The sequence below is a fragment of the Anoplolepis gracilipes genome, chromosome 10 (assembly GCF_047496725.1).
Source record: "Anoplolepis gracilipes chromosome 10, ASM4749672v1, whole genome shotgun sequence".
Classification (NCBI taxonomy): domain Eukaryota; kingdom Metazoa; phylum Arthropoda; class Insecta; order Hymenoptera; family Formicidae; genus Anoplolepis; species Anoplolepis gracilipes.
In genome coordinates this window covers 7,146,367-7,159,681 of record NC_132979.1, presented here as the reverse complement: position 1 = coordinate 7,159,681, position 13,315 = coordinate 7,146,367, and the positions used below count along the sequence as shown (strand labels likewise).

The 13,315-nt window shown below is 28.3% G+C and overlaps 3 protein-coding genes across 3 annotated transcripts in view; 2 read left to right on the top strand and 1 right to left on the bottom strand.

Annotated features, from left to right (window-relative positions):
* Positions 1 to 3,514, bottom strand: part of Flo2 (flotillin-2) — a 63,102-nt gene extending 59,588 nt beyond the window's left edge. The window contains exon 1 of the mRNA XM_072900091.1: positions 3,380 to 3,514. Within this exon, the coding sequence (XP_072756192.1) occupies positions 3,380 to 3,428 (49 nt within the window). The 5' untranslated portion in view covers positions 3,429 to 3,514. The remainder of the gene's footprint in view (positions 1 to 3,379) is intronic.
* Positions 3,515 to 3,852: 338 nt separating this feature from the next.
* On the top strand, positions 3,853 to 8,407 carry Fidipidine (coiled-coil domain-containing protein 93). The gene is made up of 12 exons (XM_072900088.1): positions 3,853 to 3,992; positions 5,035 to 5,148; positions 5,217 to 5,311; positions 5,457 to 5,727; positions 5,844 to 6,035; positions 6,124 to 6,174; positions 6,465 to 6,569; positions 6,659 to 6,876; positions 6,989 to 7,305; positions 7,412 to 7,532; positions 7,634 to 7,718; positions 8,172 to 8,407. The coding sequence occupies exons 1-12, from the start codon at positions 3,915 to 3,917 to the stop codon at positions 8,331 to 8,333; spliced, it is 1,809 nt and encodes a 602-aa protein (XP_072756189.1). The 5' UTR covers positions 3,853 to 3,914; the 3' UTR covers positions 8,334 to 8,407.
* Positions 8,408 to 8,764: 357 nt separating this feature from the next.
* On the top strand, positions 8,765 to 12,949 carry Hira (histone cell cycle regulator-like protein). The gene is made up of 11 exons (XM_072900086.1): positions 8,765 to 9,013; positions 9,100 to 9,162; positions 9,338 to 9,448; positions 9,528 to 10,123; positions 10,286 to 10,567; positions 10,652 to 10,914; positions 10,989 to 11,547; positions 11,834 to 12,023; positions 12,088 to 12,372; positions 12,453 to 12,547; positions 12,637 to 12,949. The coding sequence occupies exons 1-11, from the start codon at positions 8,977 to 8,979 to the stop codon at positions 12,757 to 12,759; spliced, it is 2,604 nt and encodes an 867-aa protein (XP_072756187.1). The 5' UTR covers positions 8,765 to 8,976; the 3' UTR covers positions 12,760 to 12,949.
* Positions 12,950 to 13,315: the final 366 nt, after the last annotated feature.

The following is a 13,315-nucleotide window of genomic DNA, read 5'->3' as shown; positions in this document are numbered from 1 at the left end:
ATAACTGATTAACCTCCTTAAAAACGTATCAAATTACTTAGATTATAATTTCATATCTTGAATTAAAATAAAGTGTTTCAATTATATGAAAATAATATTATATATAAGTAATATTATGATATTAAAATATTATAATAATATAATATAATTTATTGTTAGGGATCTAAAAATCCAAACCACTAATAGATAATTTAAGTTTAGAATAAATATATTAAAAAATATTTGATAAATCCTCAATTATCTAATTCATAGTTCAGCAATTTTCATAATGCAATAAACATAATTATAAATGTTATTAATTATTAATATAATTATATAATTGTTAATTATAAATATTTTGTTAATCAACAAACTTCTTTTAAGAGTTACAATTGTTAATAACCTACTTAATATTGATTGTAATAAAACTTCTTCAACACATCATATATCGTAGTTATAATTAAAATAGCCCTTTATTTGCAACTTTAATCACAAATTTTTCAATATTGTGATATCATGGTGCAATTTAAAAGGCAAATCATATTCAGCGTCAAAAAAACTGGAGGAAATAAGTACACACACACACTCTCTCTCTCTCTCTCTTCTTTTTTTTGTTAAATTGTTTAATCAGTCTATAAATAAATACGTGTTGTTGTCACAAGCTAAAGTAATTTTGATTTATTATTTTTACTTCTAATAAATATATATCGAAAAAACTCATTTCTGATAAATTATGGGTCAATAACTTTTCTCGAGTAATTATTTGTTTATCAAATTAATTTTTTTTGTAGAAATTCTTCTTCATAGGAAGAAAAATTTTATTTTTCTATTATTTTATTAACACACATCCAGAGTATAAAGTCAATTGACTAATTTTTTTTCACAGGTTATTAGTAACGTCAATGATCATAATAAAATGAATATAACTGTAATAATGTCAATGTTAATTCATGGACAAATAACTGCAATAAGTGCTCAAGGATATTTGTTTGATACGATCAAACGCATCGATCGTCCCCGTCAGTGACGCAACTGGGTAATTGCGATGGAAACCTTCCACGTCCACGTGTCATCTCACTTTGCCTGTCGTATAGCGAAGTATTCAAATAAATTAGTGAATTAAAAGTAAGCGACAAAAAAATAGTATTATAAAAAAAGTATAATAAGTATCTTTTGATGTGAATCATTTCATTCAGCACAAATAATATTGTTGTTTATTGGCGATGTAAGTTGTGACGTAAGTGAGGAGATAAATTATTTTTTTTTCACGCCTATTAATTTCTGTGAAACAGGTGCAAAAGACAACTTACGCGCGCACACGCACATACACATACACGCAGATGCACGCAGGCGCGCACATTACTGTATGCTTGTTATGAATAATGGGTAATTACAATAATTAGAATGAGATATTAATTAGCATAAACTATAGAAAGAATACGTTTGATTCTCTTGTAAAATGTTTTATTAATCTTATATGTCTATGTAAATAAAGATAAAGGTCACATATTTAAAATTAGCTTTAAAACTCTTAAAGAACCATATAGCTGTTTTATCGAGATAAAATTGCGTAAAATATAATTAATTCATTATTATTTTATAATTTTTATTTTTTATATACTGCTATCAAACATATATCTTATACATTATCTTGTTTTTAGAATTTTGACAACATTCTTTCCAATTTGATAAATATTAATTGAAAGTATTAATTAAATATTAAATATAAATTTAAGTATTTTTTGAATAGTAAATATTAATTGAAATTTGACAAATTGAAAATTTATCAAAATTGAATTTGATAAATATTAATTACCATAAAATTATTTATCAAAGATCTATAGGTTCATGTATATATCAAGTAACATCATCGAATATCATTGAATATGTCAAATTGATCTAGTGTATTAACACAGCTAATCTCTTCAATTAACTATCTCCCCCCTTGCTCCCCCCAGTTGTTTCTTGTAAGCTAAGCTTATATATATGTATATAATTAATATCACCTTAAGAGTTTTCAATAAATTACATTTGTATGTGTTGGATTCCTTTTTTAAATGCTAATGTTTGTTTGAGAGAATTATTATCAAATATATATCATATTCTTTTAATAATTATATATTTACTAAGCACATACAACAGAATATTATAACAATAATGGAAAGTAAATAGAAAAATTGATATTTCTCTCAATTGGAATAATTTTGTCTCTTTGATAGCTATCAATCAAAACACATAGGTAATTTACAATAAAAGCACTTTCAAGAGATTATTCAATAGCACAGTATTTATGGCTCTATTTTAATTCTAAAAATAATATGATAAAAATGTCTAAAAAAAGTCAAAATATATATGTATATAATAAATTATTAATCCTTTGCGATTTAATCTGTTTAATTTTCAAAGCTTTGGCTACTTACTCCAAATGCTAACTCAGTTGACGACAAATGTAAAATTTTGCTTAATTTAAGTAAATTACACGAATAAATAATTACTAATATCCTATTTTATTTAGTTTCATTATTTGTTCAACTATTTCTTAATAGTAATAATTGATGTTGCTAAATTAAATTAATAGAAATATGTAAGCGTAAGGTTAGGTTTCTCTGTGTTAAATAAAGATAAGATATTCTCGATAAATATTTCACAAACTTGTTTTATATATAGTTCAGTATTTCTTTGTATAAAAATATATTATTATATATTATATTGCGTGTTGTACTATTAAGTTTCTATGTATATATGAACAAATCAACAACATACTATCAGATTACTATGCATAACCAAATCAACAGTGATAAAAATAATGTATATATAATTACAAATGGTAAAACTAAATAAAAATAATTGATTAATAATTGTTTACAATAGTTGTTTACTTAAATATGCTGGAAAATGATCAGAAAACAATCTGAACAATGTTTACTGATTTTTGTTTCATATAAGATTTTTCTCATTTCAGATATGTTTCTTTTAGGATATATTATTATAGTAAGACTTTTTCTTTATCCTTATACATTTATTTATTTTAATTTGCAAAGAAACTTTCATAATCTATACAGTAAAATTGTATTGTCTTGTCATTACTTATATTGTAATTATCAATATTATAAGTATTTGTATTGTATTGTAACTGTACTGTTGCCCATATTTCATATGTATACTATTGTAAATTTAATCATCGGATTCAGATATAAGATTTCAAACGTTTTATTAACATTTTGGTATGGACTTGAACTGTTTTCCGAGCATCAACCAATTAACCAATCGTCACTGTAAGGCGACCTAGTGACGTTGCCAATACGTCAAGCAAGAAAACAGCTTGAAAATTACACGTCGTAATATTTGAGATAATGCATAGGCTAATGCCCATCAGGAAATTTAAAAAAAAGTCACTTACCCGATACCACAAGAGCTTCATTCGGGCCGCAAGTGTGAACGTTTCCCATCGCCAAAAATAACCTCTCTACCTCTAATGTAACGTAATGAAAGACGGTGACAACAAACTGGCACGGAGAAAACGGATGGCACTGGGTGTGGATATCGATAACACTGAGCGTAAACGACGCGGAGCACTGTGACGTAATTTAATACGAAATTATTTTAAAACGCCCGGCTAATCATTAATAACATATAATAAACTGTGTCAAATGTCGCAGGATTAAGATCAGCGAAGGCCACTGTTGGAAATTGTTTACGGCTACGGAAAGTCCCCAAGAAACGTCACGTGAAATCACTAAATTCCACAAACGCACTGGAATCATAGAATTTGTATAGATGTGCTCTCTTTATATTTTTCTCTTTGTTTCTTCTGACAGTACTCGCGCCGACAAGTAAAATTCTGTACTAAAATAATACATATCAGTGCAGTTATAAAGAACAAGGGGAGTCAGCTGTCAGCTGTCTAATACAGTCTAGTAATATATAAGAAGTCTATGGCAGCAACTGTGAAGGATCGTAATATGTTGAATGATGTACCGAAAAGATTATCGAGAACTTCTGAAAGTACGGAGGTATGCAAGATATATACATATTTATTAAATTAATTAAGTGCTATGAAAATTTATGTTAACTCTAAAGATTTGATATTAAAATTAGAATATTAAATACATGTCCACAGCTGCATATTGTATCAATTTTTGAATACATATATTTTCTGTATTCTATATTATATATTTATTGTATAGCTTTGATAAATTTTTCCATTAACAATAAAATATTTTTTTACACTGTGATAACAAAAATAAATGAGTATATATATACTCATTACATAGGTAATTTATGGTTTGTTTAGATCAGTTCTATTTGATTCACCAATAAATTGACAAATATTAATATTGTTATCTTAGATTTTTACAAAAATTCGTTTATTTCACATCTTTTTAAGTGTAAGATAGAGATATGCTGTATTTATTTATTTTAGTTTATTTATGATATTACAAGTATGTATATAGATGGATACATACATATGCGTATTATAATCATGAGAAATAATAAGAAGAAATAATAAATATTATATAGAAAAATATTTATATTTCATATATATATATATATATATAGTTTGTATATTATATATATTTTACAGAAATGTATAAAAAATATAGATATAAAATATAGAAGAAATATAGATATATAAAAGAAAACTTTAAAAAGTAACTCTATAAAAAGAAAAATTCTATACTAATGTTAAAAACACTTATTTCCAACAAACATTTTATTTTAATCTAAATGACTTTTAAGCCACATGCAGCAAGAAACTGATCTTAAACTTTATTTAATTAATCATCATATTTTAATTTGATTATATTTTGTTATTATAAAAATGAGTTAAAAAATTTTTCAAAATACTATTTTTTGTTGTAGGCAATTTTACTAATTGAATTGTTTTGATCAAAAGTAATCAAATTAAAATAGTTGATTATTCAATTGTAGCAAAATTTTTAACTATATAATTTGTTCTTAATCTATAATTTTTCTTTTCATGTGTCAAATAAAATAATAAAATGTTGAATTATACTTATTTAAATGGTCAATGATGATGATCTCTCTTTTCAGGCTGATGTACGAGAAGATGAGGAACAAACCACTAAATTTCAAGAGATTATTGACTTACTCGTTGCAGCAGGTTACTTTAGAGCACGGATAAAAGGTTTATCAAATTTTGATAAGGTTTGTGAATTATTTAAATTTTTTTTCTTCACTTTATATACAGCTTCTCAAATAATATATTGGCATAGGTTATCGGTGGAATGACTTGGTGTATAAAATCATGCAACTTTGATGTAGATGTGGATTTACTTTTCCAAGAGAATCTTACCATTGGTCAAAAAATGTATGTATATATATTTAAAAATATTTTTACTTTTATTTCTATTAATGCATAAGAGACGTATAAAGAGATGTATAAAATTACATTTATTTTATATAGAAATTCTATTTAAAAACAACTTTTATCTATCTCGTGAAATATGTTACAGCTCTTTGACAGAAAAAATTGTAGCCATGCTCCCCAAAATGAACTGTCCATATCGAATAGAGCCACATCAAATACAAGGTTTAGACTGTATTCATATATTCCCAGTTATTCAGTGGTTAGTAAAGCGTTCTATGGAAATGCGGCAAGAAATGGCAGGTTTTGTGAGAGGCTTTGCATTGAATCAATTCAATAAGAAGCATTCATTTAGCGAAAATTTCGAGAGTGGAGCAACAACTAACAAAATTGTCATTAAAAATTTACATTTAGTCAAGGTGTGATTTACTTCTAAAAACATACAGATGTATGACTAATATATATATATAATTTTACATTTCTTTAAGAAACATTAGATTTATAACTAATATATATAATTTTATATTTATGATAGAAAGCCTATGAGCCACGACGTTTATATAAACAAAAAGAAGGTTTTATCAAAGACGAATCAAGCAGATTTATTGGAACAGTATTGGAATATGAAGCACCTTTTGATGCTATTAAAACTTCATCTATAACATCATTATTGACAGACTCTAAAAGCAACAGTTCGAAACACGAATTAAATAATAAAAATGAAAAGGTATGAATTTTATTATTTTTAAATTTATTTATTTATTAGTATTATTATTAGAAAGATTAACACAATAATGTTACTGTTTTTTTTATAGAACACTACTGAACAGATTACTGCTGCTTTAGCCATCATAGAAGACAATTCGGTATGTAAAATTTAATATATATTAGAAGTTTTAAGCTTGTTTTAAATGACAATTTATTTTAGATATATTTAAATAGCAAAATAATTTTTAAATTAAAAACTTTACTAAGTGCACAATACATATATGTTTATATTTCTTAGCCATAGCATAAATTTGAAAAAATGTAATGGTTCTTTATTCAAAAACATGAAAAATATTATTATTATTCCAAATTGAGTCATATTCAAAAATTGAAATAATTATATTTTTATTTTACTTTTAATTATTAATTTAATCTTATTTTAATTCAGATGCGTTTAAGTGTAAATACAGTTGGAAACATTGTTGATATACAAGCACAAGAAATTGCCAAAGTGACAGAAAAATATGCAGCTATGTCTATTTCTAAAACAGAGGTAAATTTTTGTATAGAACGCGCGTGATATTTTTATGTGGTATAATTGAAGTATAAAGTATATTTATGATTTTATTTATATTTTTATAGGATAGTGTTACAACTGATCTGTTACATGCTTTGGCTGCATTACACAAACAAAAAGCAACATTGCAATCTAGAATCTGTAAGTTAACAAAGGAGAGAGATGGTTTATTAAATAAACTCACAGAAACAATAGAAAAAATAAAAGAATACCGTGCAAAAAGAGAAGCTATTGAGAATTCGTTTAAAAAAATCCAAGAAACTGGAATTAATGATAATGATAGGTATCTAAGAGTAATAAAATTATGACTAATTATTAATTAAATTATACATTCATGTATTTAAGATATTTTAATAATTTTTTATATTTATTATACAAAATATTTTTTTTTTCAGTATTTTTAAACGATTAGTGGAACTTCTCTCTGTACACGATGGATTGAAAGAACAAGAACATCATTTCCGAGAGCAATGCAAATCGGACCTAAATCTTTTTCGAGATATGTTACAAGAAGTTGAAGATGATGCTCCAGCAGAGGAAGAAGATTGTGTCAAAGAATATAAAGAACAAAAAGAGGCTGTAATACGAATGCGATTACAATTGGCTAAAAAGAATAGGATTATTGCATCTTTGATGAGACAAATGGATGATGTTCCAGGACGTTCTGAGTTGACGCAATATCAGCGACGCTTTATGGAACTTTATAATCAAGGTTAATAGATTTATTTTAATCCATGAACATATAATTAATACATTGCGATATAAAACTAAGCCAATAAAATTAATTTCGAAAAATTCTACTTAAAAAATTATTGCAGTTTCAGCCAAGCACAAAGAAACTAAACAATATTATACATTATATAATACTCTTGATGATACAAAACTGTATATAAGTAAGGAATTATCATTGCTAAATTCTATTCAAGATAACTATAATGAGTATGTATCATAAATGTTAATGGTATTAAATTAAATATTATATAGTATTGATAATCAATATTAACATAATCAATATTAACAATGTATATATTTTATAATAGAGCCATGGCATCATCAAGTGGCAAGGAACAATTCCTGAAACAATTTGAAACAATAGTTGTTGGAGTGAAACGCAATAAAACAATGGTAATATACAAAACACAAAATTATTTAGAAAAAAATTGAATAATTTGACATATAGTATATTCACAATAATAAAAATACTTTAAAATTAAATTTAATGAAAATAAAGAATATATAAAAATGAATATTTAAGTTAGATTTATATATGTATAAATTTGTATATGATACAAAATTATGATTTCTTTGTGTCGAGATAAAAGACATGGAATATATAGAATATTACTCACTAGATATAAATATTCCAGTTTAAGAATAAAGAAAAAAAAAATTTTTTTCTTTCTATTTTACTTTCATCAGAATCAACAAATTTTGTTAATCTAAGTTAACTGAATATTTATTTACCTACAAATACTATATGCCTCTAAATTATGATGTGCATTCTAATTTTTTTAGATTATTTTATTTAATGTAATGAATTAAGTTAATGTTAATAAGAAAATCTAATTTTTTATTTAGGTAGAAAAACGCTGTACTGATGAAAAAAACCGGCGAGATGCGCTCAGTCGACAACTTGTCGTTCTTGTAGAGCAACAACGTAAATACGTTGCGGCAGTCAGACAGCTCACTATTGAATGTCGCAAGAATGAAGCTTTGCTAGCTCAACTTCGTGGTCCATAAGTTGTTTTTATTTCTAAAGTGGGAATCAGATTGACAACTATTTGCAAACTCTTATAGCATAACATTATATATATATTATATGTGTGTATATATATATATATATATATATATATATATATATATAATAAAATATATGTTACACAATTTTTGCTACATAGGCATGTGTACATGTATATCTGTCTATATCTCATCCTTATATCTGCAAGTAAACTTCAGTACTATTATAATTTATAATAATTTATATAAATATGTATAATTGAATTATATATGATAATATATAAAGATATAATTGAAATATTGTACTAAAGAAAATAAGCCTGAAAAAGATCAACCCGTTGTTTTTCTACCGAAAATAGATCTGGCATCTGTCCATGTAGTTTCGCCAGCTCTAAAATGGATTTAGCTGGCGCTAGTGTCTTACAATGAAAAAACATCTTTCTCTTTCGTGTGTGACAGCCTTAAAGTATACGATTGTGTCATCAAGGTTATGCTTTGTGCAAATTTTTAAATTATGCCGGAGAAACATGTTTTCTTTTTATGGGAATTATTATAAATCTGAACCTTTATAAGATGTAACGAAATTTAGGAATTTTTTATCGAATTGTGGAACAATTACGTAGTCTCTCTGGAACGATAGAAGAAAATGAAGCTAGTCAAACCGAATTGGGTTACTCATGATGGTTCGTAAAGTTTGTTGTGCACTTATACGATATTTGGAATAGTTATAATTCTTTCTCGAAAGATCTAATATTAATTTTTTTTTCAGGATATCCAATATTTTCCATTGATATACATCCTGATGGGAGAAGATTTGCAACTGGTGGTCAAGGTATCTCTTTTATATATATATATATTCTTTTTTTTAATAATATTAGTTTATTTTTTATTGTAAATAATATATATTTGCTAAGTTAAAATAAAAATAATATAGTGGTAACATTAAAGTAATAATGTTATCAAAATTGTGTTCTTATTCTTTGTCTATGATTATATTCAAATATTAGGTGGTGATTCTGGAAGGGTTGTTATATGGAACATGGAACCAGTAGTTGATGAGACTGCTGAAATGGATTCTAATGTTCCAAAAATGCTTTGCCAATTAGATAATCATCTAGGTAAAAATTTATTTTCTATATATTATAAATTGACATGTATGTATATATAAAAGTTATATATTTTAATTTTTGCATATAGCCTGTGTAAATTGTGTGAGATGGAGCAATAGTGGATTATTGGCATCAGGTGGTGTAGATAAACTCATTATGATTTGGAGATTATCAGGATCAGGTGGAAGTTCTCTTTTTGGTGGAAAAGCCAGCGTGGAAGCTTGGAGATGCATTGCAACTTTACGTTCGCATGAAGCTGATGTGTTAGATCTTGCATGGGCACCACACAGTCCATGGCTGGCTTCAGCTTCGGTGGATAACAGTGTGATAGTATGGGATGCTTCAAAATTTCCTGCAGTCGTTGCTGTATTAAAGGGTCATACAGGTTTTGTAAAAGGAATTACTTGGGATCCTGTGGGAAAATACTTGGCATCTCAATCTGACGACAAAACATTGAGGGTGTGGCGAACTACAGATTGGACGGAAGCAGCGTTAATATCTGAGCCTTTTGACGAATGTGGTGGAACGACTCATGTCTTAAGACTTTCTTGGAGTCCTGATGGTCAGTATTTAGTATCTGCTCATGCAATGAATGGAGGAGGACCTACAGCACAAATAATAGAAAGAGATGGTTGGACACAAGATAAAGACTTTGTTGGACATAGAAAAGCAGTAACTTGTGTTGTATGTATTAAAAATATTTTATATTTATTTCTTAGATTGACTGTATAGTTCCCTCTAAAATAACACTGAGACATTTAAGATTGTTAATTAATGATTATGATTTATAATTTGAAGAATATGGTATACATATTTGTACAATTCCTCTTTCTTTTTTCTTTGTAGAGATTTAATGGTAATATTCTACAGAAGAAGCAGCCAGGTTCTTCTAAACCACAACAGTATTGCTGTGTTGCAATAGGATCGCGAGATCGTTCTTTATCTGTATGGTTAACATCATTAAAAAGGCCTTTAGTTGTAATACATGAGTTGTTTACACATTCTGTGCTAGATGCTAGTTGGTCACCATGTGGTCTTCGCCTTACTGCATGTTCTTGGGATGGAAGTGTTGTGTTTATTGAATTCACTCAACAAGAATTAGGGCAACCTCTGGATCCTGCTGAGCAAGTAATTATACATATGCAGCTTTTGTTACTTTTACACATTTACACATTATTCAAGAATTGGTTATTTATTTTTTTGTGTTTGTAGAGTAGCCTTCATGAACGATTGTATGGAAAACCATTAGTTCAAGGAAGTTGTATGGTGATGGAAGCACCAGAACTTCTCAATTTGAAGCCACCGGTGGTATCGAATCAATCTCTCCAGATGCCATCTGCTCCAAGCATTCCACCAACCACTAATAGTTCGGCCACTATGGTTAAGGGACCTATTAATAAACAAATTGAAACGAGGACCTCGGATGGTAAAAGAAGAATTACACCCATGTTTATTCCGCCGCCAGCGGATACAACGTAAGTTACTTTGTCGCGATTTTGAATTTAATCTTTAATCTTGCATTGAATCTATTTTTTTGGTGAATTTTTAGAGATACAAATATCAGCAGCAGTTTAGGCACACCAACATTCACAAGTAAAGTACAAACAAAGAGTTTAATTGTGATAGAGAAACGCAACGATGTTGTCGCGCCTAATGTTACCTCGTCGTCCGTAAAATCAGCGCCTGTCGACGTTCCGGCAGTCTCCCTTACATTGAAACGCAAAGAACAAACAACGCCGAATAAAATACATCACTCTTCACCGAATAAAAAACCTAAATTTATATCTGACAAAGCCGGAGGTCAGATGTTACTTCCTCCATTGAAGCCATCCAGTTCATTATCTCAACAGGCAGGTCACTATGCTGTGACGGTCACTAACAGTCAGGGCTTAGCTCATTTGCAAGTATTCAGAGGCACAGATTCCGAATCGACATGGGATCTCTACTTAGGATATAGCGCTGTGGCGTTAGCGGCATCCCCGGCTGTGATAGCCTTGGGTTTGGAAGATGGAAGTCTTCACACATTTCATCCCGTGAAAGGATCCCGGCCAGCACCGCCATTAGCACCGCCAGCACCATTGGCAAAAGTTCACGCTGTTGGAAACGCGGTATTTTGTTCAATTTCCGATTGTTTTATTTTTTCTATAAAATCATAGTCTTGTACATATGAGAAACACACCCCGTGTATATATAGATAAATTTGCAGATTCTTATAATTCTTGCTAATTTGGATTTAACATGTAAAAATAATTTTTATATTCACGGATAAATAAAACTTAGCAATTGATGTAAATGTATTTTGTATATCTATAATTTGCATGAGAAATTAAATTATAATGATTTTAAACAATATAATATTATTTGTTTATAATTGTAAAATAATTTATACAATAGGTGATGGTGATATCAAGCTGTGGTGCAGTTCGTGTATGGGAAATAGGAAATACATGCAGAATGATTGTTTCAACTTCAGCTGCTCATTTGGCTGCGCCTGGAACATCTCTATTGTCGTGCACATTGTACAACGGAATGCCTCATGTTGCGTTTACTAACGCACGAGCATACATATATCATAAAGACATGGGTAAGTTTATTTTATCTTTTTTTGGTTCATGCATGACTGTAACGATCATTAAATATTGTTATAGGAACATGGCTGTTAATTGGAGATAGCCAAGATCCTGTATGGCGCTGGTCGTCATTTAATGTATTGAGCACCTCTGGAAATAGAGCTCCTAGAGGACCTTTATCATCACTGCAAGAAGGATTACTCAGAACTGCAGGGAATACCCTGCCAAATCCTCGGCTACCGCATAGCGCACCAAGCGTGGTTTCTTATTTGGAACAACAATTGCTCGCATCTAAAGCTCTTGGAAGTGCTCAAGAATATGTTTATTGGCTCATGGCGTTAGTGTCATTTTTATTAACGCAAGGTGCGTCATGCAATTTGTGTCGTGTGTTATTTATTAATTCTTAATCTATCTGTTGAATCATTTTTACAATGTCTTGTTAGATGGTTTGGAGAAACGTCTAAGATTAATTTTGGACGATCTTTTGGGCCCAAGTCACACATCAGCTTCGAAAAGCATATGGGAACCTGCAATTTTGGTAATATTATATATTATTAATTTTTAATTAATCAATTATTTTTCTTTAATTATATTTTATAATTAACTCATTTTTTATGTCGAATGTAGGGAATAAAAAAGCATAAACTCTTGGGCGATGTATTAGCCGTAATTGGTAGTCATCTGCGTTGGCAAAGGTTATACCTCGAGTATTCGGAGCAATTGACGACATTGAAGAATCAAATGAATTAATTGGAAATTCACTCATCATAATGCAAATTCATTATTTCACAAACAATTCATGTTTTCTTTTAGGTAATACATTGTATGTTTAAAGATATTATGGATGTGTAAGACTGTACAGTTTTTATAACATTTGCAGTTTAACATACCACATTTGAGGTATAAATGTATTATAAGGAATAAACAATATTTAGTACAATTTTAGCATATTTTTATCACACATGAAAAAATGACTTGATTTTATAAGCCCATTTTTCACAATGGATGACTTCAAGAAAATGAATGTGGATAATGATAGTATAAGTTACAGATATAAATTCATTATATGTATATACACGCGTGTTCGTATGTATAGAATATTCCAAAAACATTGAATGTTTTTTTTAATAATAGATTTTTTTTGTCATTTTGGACATAACTTTTTTGCATGAAAATATCAATAAATTCCGATTATAAGTGATTGAAGAAAATGGAGGCTTTTATTAATTAAACTTTAGTAAGATTAAAACATTAACACGACAACATTTTAGTTAACGTTATAGCTGAAATTCATTTTAATATAAAT

Coding starts and splice junctions, on each gene's coding strand:
- Fidipidine (XM_072900088.1), top strand. CDS start 3,915: ATGGCAGCAACTGTGAAGGATCGTAATATGTTGAATGATGTACCGAAA. Junction 3,993..5,034: donor GAACTTCTGAAAGTACGGAG/GTATGCAAGATA, acceptor CTCTCTTTTCAG/GCTGATGTACGAGAAGATGA. Junction 5,312..5,456: donor CTTACCATTGGTCAAAAAAT/GTATGTATATAT, acceptor AATATGTTACAG/CTCTTTGACAGAAAAAATTG.
- Hira (XM_072900086.1), top strand. CDS start 8,977: ATGAAGCTAGTCAAACCGAATTGGGTTACTCATGATG. Junction 9,163..9,337: donor ATTTGCAACTGGTGGTCAAG/GTATCTCTTTTA, acceptor TTCAAATATTAG/GTGGTGATTCTGGAAGGGTT. Junction 10,568..10,651: donor CTCTGGATCCTGCTGAGCAA/GTAATTATACAT, acceptor TTGTGTTTGTAG/AGTAGCCTTCATGAACGATT.